Source organism: Lithobates pipiens, unplaced genomic scaffold (genome assembly GCF_037356315.1).
Source record: "Lithobates pipiens isolate NorthernLeopardFrog02 unplaced genomic scaffold, aLitPip1_a1.2 Scaffold_25, whole genome shotgun sequence".
Taxonomy (NCBI): domain Eukaryota; kingdom Metazoa; phylum Chordata; class Amphibia; order Anura; family Ranidae; genus Lithobates; species Lithobates pipiens.
This window is the reverse complement of record NW_027507787.1, coordinates 224,962,779-224,980,087: the sequence shown is the minus strand read 5'-3', so window position 1 is coordinate 224,980,087 and position 17,309 is coordinate 224,962,779. Positions and strand designations below refer to the sequence as shown.

The following is a 17,309-nucleotide window of genomic DNA, read 5'->3' as shown; positions in this document are numbered from 1 at the left end:
TAACCTGGCCCCCGGAGTGCATCCTGCCTCGTTGGACATGTGCCTCCTCCGCCTCCTCCTCCTCCTCTCTCCTACCAGGCACCCATGTGGAGTCAGTGCCCTCATCATCCCCTCCCTCTTCATCGCTGTAGCAAACCTGGCAGTATGCTGCAGCTTGTGGAACATGACTGCCAGATTGCTGTCCTTCTTGAGCATCCCCTCTCTCTGCTTTCACGCTACTGCCTTCCTCTAGCTGAGTGTCATAATCAAAAAACTGGGCATCCTCCTGGAGCATGTACCCAACACTGTGCTCAAAGAGTTCAGGAGACTCCTCAGGAGGACGTGGTGGGTCTAGGGAAGGAGTAACTGATGATGACATTTAGGCGAGGGAAGACGATGCGTTGGCAGCTGCTTTGCTAGTACCCTGAGACTGGGTGAGAGAGGATGAGGAGGATGAAGAGGGCTTGGTCATCCACTCTACCAAGTCATTGGCATGTTGCGGCTCAACATGTCCAGCTGCCGAAAAGAAGGACAAGCGTGTCCCATGGCCACGTGCTGATGATGAAGATGCACCACGTCCACGACCAGCACTGTTGTCTCTAGACACAGAGCCTGCTTGCCCTCTTTTATCGGCTCGCGCCTGTCTGCCTCTCCTTGCTGGCCTTCCAGACATGGTAATGGCCTGAAGGGAGTTGGGTAAAACAGCAATTGAGTAGTGTATATTGTGCTGGAGGCACATAACACCCACTAACTCCTGCAGATGCCTTTTTGTTATAGAACACCAGCAATAAAGGGTAGATAAAGGGGTATACTGTACTGGAGGCACACAACACCCACTAAGCCCTGCAGATGGCTCTATTAGAGAACAGCAATAAAGGGTAGATACAGGTGTATATTGTGCTGGAGGCACACAACACTCACTTACTCCTGCAGATGCCTTTATTACAGAACACCAGCAATAAAGGGTAAATACAGATGTATACTGTGCTGTGCTGGAGGCACACACAACTTCCAATAACTCCTGCAGATGGCAGATGGCTCAAATAGAAAAGAGCTATGTAGGTGGATATAGCGGTGTGTACTGGGTACAGAGCACGTAGGCAGCATGCACAAGCTCCTAACACTGACTGCAAGCTCTATTATAAAAGATAGATATATCGCTAGCTATATAGGTGAGGTGAATATAGCGGTGTATACTGCGGTCAGGGCACGCAGACAACAACCACTACAGAAGAGCAAGATCGAAAAGTCGGCCGATAACGATCGGTGTATACTGTGTTGAAGGTACACAGAACAGCCACTAACTGCTTCAGACGCCAACACACTACACAAGGCCGCCGCGCTGGTGGCCTTATATAGTGTGGGGCGTATACTACACAGCCTGAGCTATGATTGGCCACAGGCATCCTGCCTGTGGCCAATCATGGCTCTCCTCGCTGCCGGCGCTGTGATTGGCCAAGCATGCAGGATCACAGTGCATGCTTGGCCAATCATGAGCCAGCAATGCACTGCGCCATCGCAGTGCATTGTGGGCCGTGATCGCCACACGAATTTGGCGCGAACGGCCCATAACGTTCGGAATTCGCCGAACGGGCGAACAGCCGATGTTCAAGTCGAGCGTATGTTCGACTCGAACACGAAGCTCATCCCTAATGCTGAGCCCGGTCTTTCCGGGGCCAAGAACAAGCACATTTCATGAATGATCCACTTCACTGAACTCACATTGCACTAGGATCGAAATCCATGAACTCAAGTCACTTATGAATTATATAGATATGTGTATTTTGTGCACTTCATGATGCATTGGACTTTCATTCCATCATTTTTGTTGTGCACCATATTTATTTTATATGATACATGTTAATAATCACGATTAATATTTGCACGTTTGCACTTTAATATCCAGTTTTGGTACATGCATATCTGTATCAACTAATTTTAATTTTATAGCGTTGCACTTTTTGTAATATATCTGCTTCTGTGTCTACTATCTGGGTTATAGCGCTTAGAAGCTGTATGTTGCCGTTGTTTTTACAATAGCGCCAATATTTCTCCTATTTTTTTTTGCCCAAGTGTATTTCAGTCTGTCGAAAGGCCAACTTCTGTCAGACGCATATGGTGGAAAACCAGCAGCCGACCAACTCCCGATCAGCGCTGCCCCCCCTGTCAGAACACAACAGCTGAGCGGGGGAAATCACTGAACTAACCTTGCATAGTTAGTACAGCGGCTCCGACTGGAGCTGTCAGTTTTTTTTAAACCCACTGGGGTTGAACAAAAAAAAAAAGAATAGTGTGTACCTGACTCTAGAAGGAGTTATTTCAGTGGATAAGCTTTCCCGCCTCTATTGCAAACTCTACAAATCTCCCAATGACAACATTTCCAAAAGTCATCAAGTATTTACAAAATGTTCAAAGGGGTGCTTAGGAAAACATACTATTTTGGTATTGGAGCCTACATCACAGATGTGATTTTGTAGTTTGACTATACTGTAGTGCTGTAGTGTATTGTGAGTGTAATATATATATATATATATATATATATATATATATATATATATATATATATACACACACACACACACGCACACACACAATGCAGTGTGAAAAAGTATTTGTATAAAAAAGATTTATTATTTTTTTTGCTTATTTTTTTACACTTAAATGACTCAAATTTTATTATTAAACAAAGATAACCCGAGTAAATACAAAATGCAGTTTTTAAATGATGGTTTCATTTATTAAGGCAAAAAAGCTGTCCAAACCTGCCTGGCTTTATGGGAACAAGTAATTGCCCCCTAAACCTAACAACTGATTGTGCCACCCTAGGGGGCAACAACTGCAATCAAGCATTTGCGATAACTGGCAATGAGTCTTTCACATTGCTGTGGAACAATTTTGGCCCACTCTTCTTTGGAGAATTGTTTTAATTCAGCCACATCGTAGGGTTTTTCAGCATGAACAGCCTGTGTAAAGTCATGATACAACATCTCAATTAGATTTAAGTCATAGCTTTGACTAGGCCACTCCAAAACCTAAATTTTGCTTTGTTTGAACCATTTGGAGGTGGGGTTGCTGTTGTGTTTAGGATCATTGTCCTGCTGCATAACCCAAATGCACTGGAGCTTGAGCTCACCAACTGATAGCCAGACATTCTCCTTTAGGATTTTCTGGTAGAGCTCAGAATTTATCATTCCATCAATTATGGTAAGTCGTCCAGGTCCTAAAGCTGTGAAGCAGCCCCAAACCATCACGCTACCTCCACCATGTCTGACTGTTGGTATGATGTTCTTGTTACCTGTATTAGTTTTATGCCAGATGTAACGGGACACACCTTCTAAAAAGTTACATTTTTGTCTCATCGGTCCACAGAATATTTGTCTAAAAATCTTGGGGATAATCAAGATGTTTTTTGGTAAATGTGAGATGAGCCTTTCTGTTCTCTCTGGTCAGCAGTGGCTTTGGCCTTGAAACTCTCCCATGGATGCCATTTTTTTGCCAGTCTCTTTCTTATTGTTAAATCATGAACACCGATCTTACCTGAGGCAAGTGAGGCCTGCAGTTCTTTAGATGTTGTTCTAGGTTCTTTTATGACCTCCTGAATGAGTCGTCGTCATGCTCTTGGAGTCATTTTTGTAGGCCGGCCACTCCTGGGAAGGTTCACCACTGTTCCAAGTTATCTCCATTTGTGGATAATGGTTCTCCTCATGGTTCGCTGTAGTTCCAAAGCCTTAGCAATGGCTTTGAAACCCTTCCTAGACCGACACATTGTACATTATTTTGTTTCTAATCTGTTCTTGATTTGTTTTAGATTGTGGCATGATGTGTATCTTTCTGTGATCTGTTAACGTGCTTCACTTTGTCAGACAGCTTCTATTTATGTGATTTCTGGATTCAACAGGTCTGGCAGTAATCAGACCTGGGTGTGGCAAGTGAGATTGAACTCAGCTTTCCAAAAAATTGTGGTTAATCACAGTTCATTCATGATTCAGCATGGTAGGGGGGTGAATTACTTTTTCACATAGGGCCAGGCAAGTTTGAACAGCTTTTTTCCATTAATAAACAAAATAATACATTTAAAAACTGCATCTTGGATTTACTAGGTTTACTTTGTGTAATGTGATTAATTTAAGTGTGAGAAGTATGCAAAAAAAAGAAAATCAGGAAGGGGGCAAATACTTATTCACAGCACTGTACATATACACACACATACATACATTTTGGACATGCCAGTGACAAGTCAATTTTACACATCAAAAGGACTAACTATGTTTATTCAGATACCTTACCTTGGTATTTGGGGAATAACCTTTCTATCTAATTAGACATTTCAAAGGAGATTATGTACAGGGGGTTGAAAAATGCAGAATTCCTACTTAGACTTTAATTGGTATTTCCAGTAATTATAAATGAAGTCTTTTCATGTTAAGATTAAAAGTGTTTTGTCAGCTAATCTGAATCCCTCCAGCTTTGCTTACTGATAGTAAACTGTATTAGGGATGGTTCTTTTGGGTGAGTTAGGACATGAGAAGTTGGGCTCTCTCAAGGTGTCTGATGGTTGCATGAATGTTCTGAGTATCCTGTACCCTGTCCATCTATCCTGTCTGTACCTCTGTCATCTGTTCTGAAGTCCAATAAATGTCTCTCTTTGGATGAACCAAGTTGCTGCAGGAAAATTATTTTTTTGGATTAGAGGCGTTGGGCGTTCCAAATCGGCTAGCGAACACTTGCCGCAACAATAATTATAAACCCTCACCCATATGTCACAATGCATACTATTAGTTTTATAATAATAAAGTAAGTATTTCGACTAGGCTAGACTATGACTAGGTCACTCCCAGTATTTCCTGCATGGCACTTTTTTTGGTTGATTTTAATTATTGCCTAGAATTTCTTTTCAAATATGAATTTATAACTTGCTGGAAGACCCCCTTATTGACTAAACAGTTACCCGTTTGTCCCGGCTTGTACACAGCTTTGTCTGACTGAATCAGAAGGTTGGATCTTGTCTTCTTCACCAGAATTTTACTTCTCTTCACTATAGATTGCCCAGCGTTTTCGATGGAGATGCTCAACGTGCCAACCACTTCCATCTGTTCAGGTGTGGGAACCTAAGCAAGAAAGCATAAAACATACTACAGTGTAAAAGACAGCACAGACATTCAAGTGTCCAAAGGGTTGATTTACTTAAAGAGGAAGTAAACCCTGATGGTAACTGTGTAGTCATGCGACTCTGTACCCAAATAAAATTGTCCTTTTTTCCCCCACAAATAGAGCTTTCTTTTGGTTGTATTTGATTACCTCTGCTGTTTTTATTGTTTGCGCCATAAACAAAAAGATGTAGACGATTTTGATTTTTTTTTAAATAATTTATATATATATATATATATATATATATATATATATATATATATATATATATATATATGTATATATATATATATATTTTTATTTTTTTTACTTTCTGCTAAAAAAAATGTAAAGAATATAATTTTCTCATCAATTTAGACCAATGTCTATTCTGGTATTATAAAAAAAAATCCAATAAGTGTATATTTGTGGGCTTGCGCGTCCCCAAACTATGGGATATTTTTATGGCATTTTTATTTTTATTTTTGGGGACCAGTGACACCAATACAGTGATAAGTGCTAAAAAAAAAATGCAGTCATTGTACTAATGACACTGGCTGGAAAAGGGGCTAACATCAGGGGAGATCAAAGGGTTAAATGTGTGCTTGCTAACTGTGTGGGGGAGGTGCTTTGACTGGGGGAAGAGAGAGATTTGTGTTCCTGCTTAGCAGAAACACAAGGTCTCCATCTTCTCCCCTATCAGAACAGCGATCTGACTTGTTTACATAGGCAGACTGCTGTTCCGCCTCTCTTGGGAGAGATCACCGAGTGCCAATGAACATCAGGTCCGCTGGACCAGCTGATTGGCTCTTGCTATGTCCAATCACAGTGGGAGTGGGTTGCCATTGGGTGGGCACCCCAGACACAGAAGAAGTAAATGTGCGGTGAGCGGTCCAGAAATGGTTAAAAGACAGCACAGATGAATTTGATAGGATACAAGATGTATTTAGGCAAAGCCAAGATACACAGAAAGGTAAAGGGAAAGATCCAACTTGCAGGTTGATAATGGGCGGAGCATGACGTCTAATTGGACAAAACATGTCAGGTTGAGGTACAGCAGTGACAGAGTCATACCTGCTAGGGTGATGACTGTGCTGATTTATCTGCTACTACACTGTGAGTTACATCCTTATCTCTATGTTCTCCTGAGCTTCTTCTGCGGGGTGCTCAGGGAGCCCTTATTCTGTGTCCTAAAGTGTGCCACCCATCCCTTTCAGCAGGGATCTCTCCTAAAAAGTGCAACCAGGCCTCCATATATGAGGTCTTACCTGTCGGTAAGCAGTTTGTGAGTTTGGGTGCGCACCTGGGTGTGGAGCGCCATATGGTTACATCATAAGATTGGGGCACATTTACTTCAAGAATTTTCTTGCACTGTTCACTTTTTATAAGAACTGATTTTGCACTGTCCACTTCTTGAGACATAATTTTAGTGATGTGCAATTCCAGTCCCTGGAATAGAGTTTCTGAGGGGCACAGGTTGAGGGGTGCTCAACCTGTGGCCCTCGGAGCCTTCTGATGTGGCCCTCAACCTTAAACCAGGGAAGCACTTGCCCGTTGTCGGCAACCCATTAATCGCAATCTGGGCTTGCTGACCGGCCCCGTCACCCAAGAGCACCAGAGTGATCGAGTGTCCCAGGTGAAGTAATACCAAGTGCACTTCACCTGTGTCCTTTCTAGCAGCCTAGAGAGCGATGCCAGCAGAGGCTGGAAGAGGGGAAAAAAGGTCAGTGTATTAAACAACACATACAATGCAGGTAAACCACAGCACATCAGTGCGAAAGCTGCTTTATAGGGGGCTCAAGACAGTAGGGATTGGTTAAAATTTGTAGCTTGGGGGGCGGTAAGTATTTTTACTGCCCCCTAACCACTGGTGTAGTGTCAGGGGTTGCAATGGTGACCCCACCCCATGCTCTAGGGGGCCCATTCCGCTTCCCTGTTACATTCTGTATTACACTTGGACAGGAGGGGTAATGGGGGCGGCATATAGAGGAACCGATTTTCTCCATTTTCCTCCTGCAACTGCTGAAAGCCGGCTTCTCCACCTCTCCCCCCTGCTGGCAGTCAGTGGCTGCAGGAGGAACATTTCCATTATGCTATTCAAAAGAAAAAAAATCTAAATTCTGAACCATTTCCATTCTTTTCATTGTGGCCCATGACCGGTTACCAAATCACTTAGGTGGCCCTCCCTCCTCAAATGTTGAGCGCCCCTGTTCTAAATCTTTGTTATTCTAAACAAGCCTCACAAAGGAGTAGTGGCTTTGGTTTTGGCTTTAAGATTATCTTGGGACACCAACAGGGGCGGACTGACAACTCATGGGGTCCCTGGGCAATAGGAGATTATGAGGCCCCCAGGTAATCAGAGATTATGGGGCCACACAGTATGGACACACAGTATACAATCACACAGTATACACAGACATGTTTCTATTGGCTGAGAAGGTACTGGAGAGGTGGGGCAGCTATAATCTCAGGATTTTTAGACCAAAAGGGCAGCACAGTGGTGTAGTGGGAAGCACTCTCATCTAGCAGTAAAAAGGGTCGCTGGTTCGAATCCCAACCACGACACCACCTGCCTGGAGTTTGCATGTTCTCCCTGTGTCTGCGTGGGTTTCCTCCGGGTAGTCGGGTTTCCTTCCACACTCCAAAGACATGCCGGTAAGTTAATTGGCTTCTGTCCGAAATTGACCCTATGGTAGTATATGAATGGGGACCTTGGATTGTGGGCTCCTTGAGGGTAGAGACCGATGTGAGTGTGCAATGTACAGTGATAGGGACAATTGTAGACTCTCAATCAGGTTGAACTAGATGGCCTGGTGTATTTATTCAACCTTACTAACTATGTAACTATGTAAAAAGGATGTTGGTAAAGGACATTTCAGAGACAGATGTAAAAAAAACACAGATTTTTACATACTGTCCCTGGTTTTACTGAGGCTGGCAACCCTAATGGGGCCCCCTAGTGGCCCGGGGCCCTCGGGCAGTGCCTGAGTGGCCAAATGGTCAGTCAGCCCCTGGACACCAATCCTTCCCCCCCAACTAATCACCATATTGTAAACATTCTTAGTCTAAAAGTCAATTTCACTTATGTAAATCTGCTTTCAGATATTATGCCTGACCTGAGTCTTAACCATTATGGAGTGCAGATTGGGAGGGTGGTACTGTGGGATCTTGTGTCTCTGTCTGGGTGAGGTAGTCTCTTCTCATTTGCTGTCCATTGCCAGGGATCCTCATAGAATCTAGAAGAAGACTGCAGTGGCATGATGATGCCATGATGAGGGAACCAAACTCTAGTGCCGGATCAATGTTCTCCATATCCAGAACAGTTGCAAATGAGGGACATGTGACAGCAGACTTAGAAGCGTAAAAGGGAGTTTTAAGGGTCAAAAAAATAATTAAAAATGTTGAATGTAATGGAAGAAGGAATTACAGGGTTTTAATTTTTTATTGCCCAGAGATGAGCTTTAAAGGATTAGTTCACCTTTACCAAAAAACCGCCTATGCAGATAAGGAACATCTGTGAATAATAACAAGCTTTGCAGCTTTGACCAATGTTGAATACCATTGCTATAAGTGTAGGCCATTTACGAGCCTAATGACACCTGACTGGAATATCTCTAGTTTTTAGTAAAGATGAACTGCAATATATATTATCAAAAGTATTGGAACGCTTACCTTTACGCGCACATGAACTTTAATGGCATCCCAGTCTTAGTCTGTAGGGTCCAGAATTGAGTTGGCCCACCCCTTGCCGCTATAACAGCTTCAACTCTTCTGGGAAGGCCGTTCACAAGGTTTAGGATTGTGTCTATGGGAATGTTTTCACCATTCTTCCAGAAGCGCCATTGTGAGGTCAGTCTTTGATGCTGGATGAGAAGATCTCGCAGTCATCACTCTAATTCATCGCAAAGGTGTTCTATCGGGTTGGCGTGAGGACTCTGTGCAGGCCAGACAAGTTCCTCCACCCTCAAACTAACTCATCCATGTCTTTATGGACCTTGATTTGTGCACTGGTGCGCATTAATGTTGGAGCAGGAAGAGACCATCCCCAAACTGTTCCCACAAAGTTTGGCGCATGAAATTGTCCAAAATTGCTTGGTATGCTGACGCCTTAAGAGTTCCCTTCACTGGAACTAAAGGGCCAACCCCTGAAAAACAACCCCACACCATAATCCCCCCTCCACCAAATGATTGGACCAGTGCACAAAGCAAGGTCTTTAAAGACATGGATGATCAAGTTTGGGGGTGGAGAAACTTGACTGGCCTGAACAGAGTCCTAACCTCAACCCTTTGGGATGATTTAGAGTGATGGCTGAGGTCTTCTTGTCCAACATCAATGCCTGACCTCACAATTGTGCTTCAGTCCTGACCTCAACCCGACAGAACACCTTTGGGATGAATTAGAGTGGAGACTGCGAGCCGGACCATAATGTCCACATCGGTGCCTCACAAATGCAGTTCTGTAAGAATGGACAAACATTCCCATAGACACACTCCTAAAGCTTGTGGACGGCCTTCCCAGAAGAGTTTAAGCTGTTTTAGCTGCAACGGGTGGGCCAACTCAATATTGAACAATATGGACTAAGACTGGAATGCCATTAAAGCTCATGTGCGTGTAAAGGCAGATGTCCCAATACTTTTGATAATATAGTATATGTGTTTTCTTTTTTGTAAAGATGAACTATGTGTTTTGTTTTGTTCTTTTTGGTAAAAATGAACTATGTGCATATTATGTGGACTTTTGTTACCTGGATTGCAACACAGTTGAAGATGGAGTCCTCCTTAAAGGTCTTCTCTACAAGGGTGGTGTTCTTCCGATCCAGTTTTAAGGAGATCTGTGCTCTGCTTTCTCCCTCTGCCCCCTCCAGGTGTATACATATGGTTTCAGAATGCTGAGAGCGAATCTCAGAGGGGAAGATGACCGCATAGTGCCTGAGGAAGGAAGATTGAATATTAGAAACCACAAGGGTAGATTTACAAAGAATTATTTTTTCTTGATAGAATTCCCTGGTTGCAAATGTGTTTGTGTAGCTTCCCAAAATCGTGCAGATACTAGCTTGAATTATTCAAGAAACAACTGTTCAGTTTGATAGGATAGAACCCCCCCTTAGCTATGGTTTCTTTTGGTATAGTCATCATGCCAGTGACCATCTGGTTGTGTGGGCAATTTCCTTATTTTGAATGAACATCAGATTATAACCCATCTATTATTTTATTACTCTTCAGGCCAAGTCAGATGTTTTCTTTGTTGTAAAGCTTAGGAAAACTTTGTATTTTGACTGTATGTTAGCATAATGTGTGGCATTGCTTGATCCAGAATGCAGTGTCTTGAAGTACCTTCTCAATGCACAACCACAGTTGTGGGCACCCACCGATGTGGACACAGACCGACAACGTGGTTATGTGGGTGAAGCCATGGACAGTCATGCTGAATATAACAGAACGATGAATACTGCAATTCAGGTAAGTGGGTAGGGGTGGTTTTAGGATGGAGGGGGGCTGGAGAATGTGACCATGTTTTATGTCACATCCTAAACAGAAGTTTACCATGAAACATAGTCCAAAAGGTGGACTTGGCCTTTAAAAATTGTTCTGTATAATAAAGTGGCTGACTCACTGGCCTGAAGTACTGCAGAATCTCTCTCTCTATCGAGGGTGGGACATCTCGTTGGTCCGTCATAGCAAAAGTTAAATAGTCATCAAAGACAAGGTAGTTAGAGAAACATGGTACCTAGGCTTTGTGTACATTGTGTTGGATTCAGGAAGACATCCAACAAAGTTTGTTCTATGGGTAGCATTCTGAGCAGTGGGTAGGCGCCTGAAGAGAACAACCACAGATATAAAACAATAATCTGAACACAGAAACAGCCCTGTTGTATCACCATGCCACACTACATAGGGCTCAGTACACCATTTTAGACCTAGCATTCATACGGAGCTCAGCAGAGATTAGAACTGCCTGAAAAAACACCCGAACAAAGTAGAGTGATGCCCCTAATGTTGAGATGCCCGCAGTTTTCCTACGTTACCCCACAGCATTCATAGTTCATTTCTGACAGCCAAACAGTAGATGGCTCTGTGGCCCCTTCCTTCTAGTTGGTTAAGCCAGTGGTGTGATTTTGTAAATAGGGAGAGGTTTGAGGGTAATGACAGAACATTGTTGGCTTCCAGAAATGGTTGGCTTGAAACTACGCATTGGGGACTTTACTGAACTAAAGTCAGGGTTTGTTAGTAGTTCTCGGCTCACATACTGCTGTTCTTAGATTGCTTTGACCCGTTCGAAGGTAGGGGACAGCAAGTCTTCCAAGAGAGTCTGCCCTTGTGGGATCCTCCTTCTGGTCATCTGGTTGTCATACCGTCCTTCCAGCTTTAAGGGCCCATTCACATCAGCACCGTCTTCTGTGGTGCATGAATGCACATTACCATGCCTCGTGTTAGGGCAGCACCTTAATTTGAATGGCAGCCTAGCACATTTTGCACCAAAAACATGTACATGGAGAATTTTCAACAGCACATAGCAGCACAGTTTTGTGCATGGCTGTAAGCCATGAAGGTGCATTGGGGTGCCATTCAGAATGCATTACACCCCTATTTTAACGTGCTTTGATGTATTGTGCGTGTTACCACAGCATGATGATGTGAAAAGGCCATAATACAATCTGAGTCTTAAACCTGAATAAGTGTGCAGGTAGGGAGTCTGACTTTTCAAAGACTTTCACGACCACCATACTTGTTCCGAGTCAGTAATTAGGAAAATCTTGAAGTTACGGCGCAGCAACAAATGTGACAAAAAGACTAGTGTAGTGCATGTGACACCAGACCATATACCTCGCCTGTTCCCTTATCTGGTAATATACTCCTCACCTATACCAAGAATAGAGAACATCTGACATCACCTGAACCTAACATACGGCAGCACGGGTAGATAGAAGTGATCTGAGTAGGTCAGGGCAATGGGTTGCTCATGGTAGGAAAAGTGTGCTGTGCCGGTGCATGAAAAGCCCTCCATGGTCGTCAGAGTGATATAACCCAAGGCAGTCCATGTTCCAAGTGCCGCAACCCATGTTAAGCAATTTTAAGGGAATGTGATGGCAGGCAAAGGAATGGAATTCTGAGATCATTCAGAATTCATTGACAGCAGTTTACATCCTTGTGACTCGCATCGCGTGGGATTTGCATTCCTGTAGACTTGTATAGGGATGCAAAATCTGCTTGAAATGAGCAAAAGCCCATGAACACAGGCCCTAAAGCCTCGCACACAAGAATATCGGACGAATGATCGTTTGTTTGTTTTTTGCATGCTAGTCTCACATTGAAAATATGATAAATAATAGACTTGTGCACAACGGAAAATTGTGTTTAGTTTCGGTTCGTTGCCATTCGTAAAATACATAATTTCGTTCTGTTATATTCGTTATGTTACGATAATACGTTTTTGGATAATTCGTTATTATTCGTAGAGTGTCGAATTCATTTGTTCGTATTCGTTGAAATTCGCTATTTATGTATGTATAGACATTCGTGATAATGATTCGTAGTTTGGAAAGTCGTTTGTTTATTGAATCTTTTAGCACACACAATGACATCGTCTCTTCTCCTCGGCTCAAATACAATACAACACCCTTCTAACTCAGTTCTCAGGAATGCACTTTGCCAGTAATCCATGCTCCGGCACAAAATTAATTAGCTGATTGGACTATAAGATTTACTTTGAGCTGACCTTTTGTTTCATTAGATCTTTAAATAATTACCAAATTCATTCAAATTCATTTCAATTTATTAGTTATATTTCTTTTGTATTCTTTGATATTCGTTATTCTTTTATTCGGACATTCGGATGCATCCGAATGTCCGAAAGATGCAGAATTCGGCCGAATTTCGATTTGTTACGAAACAAATTGCACAAGCCTAATAAATAACGTGTACTGGTCTGGAGTGGTAAGTGGGGTATTTCAAGGTTCTGCCCTGGGACCAATTCTATGCAATTTATTAATGACATAGAGGAAGGGATAAATAGCTCAATCTCAGTTTGTGTGGATGACACAAAACATCAGGATATAGACATTTTACAGAAAGACCTGAACAAAATAATGGAGTGGGCAACTACATGGGTACAATACAAATGATGTTTAATGTGAGGAAATGTAAAGTAATACACTTGGGTGCAAAAAACATAAATGCAAACTACTCACTAGGGGGAGAACCGCCGGGGGAATCAAGGATGGAGAAAGATCTGGGGGTCCTAGTAGATGACAGATTGAGCATTAGCATGCAATGTCAAGCTGCAGCTACCAAAGCCGGCAAAATATTAGCATGCATAATAAAGGAGATATACTCCAGAGATAAAACGATAACTCTACCAATTTATAAAACGCTGGTTAGACCACATCTGGGGTACTGTCAGGAATCCGCCCGTTCTGCACGATCGGGTGTCCGTTCGCGCACGCGCGTTCGTCCCGCGGGTCGTCGTGGGCACGCGCGCCCCCAAGCACGAGCGTGTGCACGACGTTCGGAGGTGCGCGCGGCTTACGCACGCACGAGTGCGCGTTAGCGCTATTGGCGCCAGTGGCCCTTTTTAAAGGAGCAGCTGCAGTCATTCTGTGCTGTTCGTCTGCAGCTTGTGCCTGAAGAAACCTGTGATTCATCTGCTACCTACCTGATATCTGACCTGGCTCCGTCTGACTCTGCTGACCTCTCCTGCTCTGACCCCGGCTTGTTTGACCTCTCTTGGACTGTCTACCTGCTGCCGAACCCCTGCCTGTACCTGACACCTCTGCCAGTTCCTGCTTGTTCCTGCATCTGTACCCTGCATCCAGTAGAACCCGCCATCCTGCCTGCAGTGTCCTCCCAGCGGCCTGTCTGCCACTGCCAGCTCCTGCTCCTGAGGATTCTCTCCTATCCGGTACCTGCTGCTGCTGCTGCACCTGGCTGGACTCTCCTACCCCGCTGTGCTCCGGTCTCCCTGTTCCCATTCCAGAGAGGCCAGAACCAGAGCCGTAAGAGCGGTCCCCTTCCACTAAGTCAGACTCACCACCTGTGGATCCTAACAGTACGAACAGCCATAATGTCTGAGTCTGCGGAAGGGGCCTCCGCTATGAAGGAGATCTGCTCGCATCTTGCGGCCCTGACTCAAGCAGTGAAGTCCCTTCAAGATGGTTACTCCAGGCTGGAGGAACGTGTGCAACAGCTATCTACCTCCGGTCCTCCTATCACCGCTCCTCAGCCTCCTCCTGTTCAGCCTGCCATTCCACCAACCGTGATGACGCTCCCACCTGAGCCTAGGGTCCCCATTCCTGAGAGGTTTTCTGGGGACCGCTCCAAGTTCCGGGCCTTCCGTAACGCCTGTCAACTTTACTTCGCTCTACAGCCTAGGACTTTTTCTCTGGAGGCTACTAAAGTAGGATTCGTTATCTCCCTTCTACAAGGAGAGCCCCAGTCCTGGGCCCATCACCTCTTGGAGAATGACAGTCCTCTCACCCAGACCCTTGCTACCTTTCTTGAGGGAATGGCCCAGCTCTACGAGGACCCCCAGCGGTCCGCTACCGCAGAATCTGCACTAACTGCGCTCCAGCAAGGCCGGAGGTCGGCAGAGGACTATGTATCAGACTTTAGACGCTGGAGCGCAGATACCCAGTGGAACGAGTCAGCCCTGAGACACCAGTTCCGCTTGGGCCTGTCTGAGGGCCTTAAAGATGAGTTGGCCCGTGTTGGAACCCCGGATTCCTTGGAGGATTTAATCACTTCGGCCATTCGGATTGATAGGAGGCTCCGTGAGCGTAGGGCGGAACGCTCCACCCAATCCCAAAGACCAGCTTGGATGTCCGCCAGGACCCCCTCTTCAGCACCCTTCTTCATACCATCCTCTCAAGGGAGACCTGCCAGTGCCGCCCAAGCGTCTGAAGAGCCCATGCAGCTCGGGCTACTCCGGCCTACTCTGTCACCTGAAGAGCGAGCCCGCCGCCGGCAGATGAACTTATGCCTATACTGCGGTGGCCCAGGACATTACGTGATCAACTGCCCTGTTAAGACACGTAAGTGCCTTTCTTCTGTATCTCACAACCCTGTAACCCTGCCTTCCAACTCGTTCCATGTCGCTCTTCTGCTCTCATTCCAGCTGCAGGGAAGAATGATTCACGTCAGCGCTATCCTTGATTCAGGGGCCTGCGGCTGCTTCATCGACGCTGCATTTACCAGTCTGCACTCCATTCCCCTTCGGAAGAAACCCCATGAACTTTCCATCTTCCTGGCTGATGGTTCGCAAATTAAGTCTGGCCGAGTTACCCAGGAGACTCTTCCGCTACCCACTACCACTTCCTGCCAACATACTGAACTACTGACCCTGGACGTTATCTCATCACCACTTTTCCCTGTGATCTTGGGGATTTCGTGGCTTCAGGCACATAACCCCTCCATCGACTGGTCTTCCGGGGAAGTGAGGTTCCTCTCCTCTTACTGCCAGGATCACTGTTTGCCGGGAGCTCCGGTTCAACCCAGAACACTCCTCTGTTTGGATCCAGACCAGGACTTGTGTCAGCTAGTTCCAGAACCCTACCAAGAGTTTCTGGATGTTTTCAGTAAACGGGGGGCCGATTCTCTTCCCCCACATCGCCCCTACGATTGCCCCATTGAGCTCCTTCCTGGGGCAGAGATCCCATTCGGACGTGTCTTCCCCTTGTCCGAAAAAGAGCAGGAGGCCCTGAAGGTCTACATCACCGAAAACCTTAAGAAGGGGTTCATCCGTCATTCCACATCTCCTGCCGGTGCCGGAATATTCTTTGTTACAAAAAAGGACCAGACCCTTCGGCCCTGTGTGGATTACCGGGAGTTAAATCGGATCACGATTAAGAACTGTTACCCCTTACCACTAATTCCGGAGCTTTTTCAAAAATTAAGATCAGCCTCTATTTTTACCAAGTTGGACTTGCGGGGAGGTTACAATCTGGTCAGAATACGAGCAGGCGACGAGTGGAAAACTGCGTTTCGGACTCGTTTTGGGCATTACGAGTACTTAGTAATGCCCTTTGGACTTTGCAATGCCCCGGCCACTTTCCAGCACCTGATTAATGATGTTTTCCGAGACTTTCTGGACATCTTCGTCATTGTGTACCTGGACGATATTCTCATCTTTTCTGGGTCCCTAGAACAACATCGTGGGCATGTCAGCAGAGTATTGCTCCGGCTCCGGCAACACGGACTTTACGCTAAGGCCGAGAAATGTAAATTTGAGCAGCAGTGTATCCAATTTCTCGGCCTAGAAATCTCTCCAGCAGGCATCAAAATGGACCCGCAAAAGGTCTCTGCTGTGCTCGAATGGCCAGCTCCCACCGATAAGAAGGGAATCCAGCGCTTCGTGGGTTTCGCTAACTTTTATAGGAGATTCATAGAGGGGTTCTCGGCCATCATCGCTCCCATCACTCAGCTCACCAAACAGAATTCACGCTTTCATTGGGGACCCGAAGCGCAGGCCGCCTTCCAGAGACTCAAGAGTCTGTTCACCTCTGCTCCCATTCTCAGGCATCCAGACCCGTCAAGACCCTTTATCCTGGAGGTGGATGCTTCTGAGGTAGCAGTAGGGGCGGTGGTATCCCAACGTCAAGGTAAAGATGACCTGATGTACCCCGTGGGGTTCTTTTCCCGTAAACTTTCTCCAGCCGAGAGAAATTATGATGTGGGGGACCGAGAGCTACTCGCCATCAAATCTGCATTGGAGGAGTGGAGATACCTACTGGAAGGGGCGGTACACCCCATACTTATCTACACAGACCATAAGAACCTTGAGTATCTCCGTACCGCCAAACGTCTGAAACCTCGGCAGGCCCGTTGGGCCCTCTTCTTCTCCCGGTTCAGCTTCCATCTTACCTACCGCCCCGGGTCGAGAAACATAAAGCCAGATGCGCTTTCCCGCATGTTCGATAGTCCCAAGGACATCACACCCCCGGATACCATCCTCCCAGCCAACGCCTTTCTGCTCGTCCAGCCAGACCTCCTGTCTCTGTTAAGGAGTGCTTCTCTCGAGTCCTCCAGTCCTCCAGGAGTTACGCTTATTTCCAGAGAAGGTCTGCTTTGGAGGGACGATCTAATCTTTGTCCCGGAGAACGTCCGAATAAAGGTCTTGAGTCTCCTCCATGATCACCCCCTCGCCGGGCATTTCGGTGTCCGCAAGACCCTGGAGCTGGTACAGCGCTCCTTCTGGTGGCCTGGCATGA

At 45.4% G+C, this 17,309-nt stretch overlaps 1 protein-coding gene across 2 annotated transcripts in view; it reads right to left on the bottom strand.

Annotated features, from left to right (window-relative positions):
• LOC143930921 (alpha-2-macroglobulin-like) overlaps positions 1 to 17,309 on the bottom strand; it is a 174,619-nt gene that overhangs the window by 141,683 nt on the left and 15,627 nt on the right. For both annotated transcript variants that reach the window (XM_077455612.1, XM_077455613.1), the window contains 2 exons: positions 9,852 to 10,035; positions 4,928 to 5,087 (listed from right to left, as the gene is read on the bottom strand). In XM_077455612.1, the coding sequence (XP_077311738.1) occupies positions 4,928 to 5,087; positions 9,852 to 10,035 (344 nt within the window). The remainder of the gene's footprint in view (positions 1 to 4,927; positions 5,088 to 9,851; positions 10,036 to 17,309) is intronic.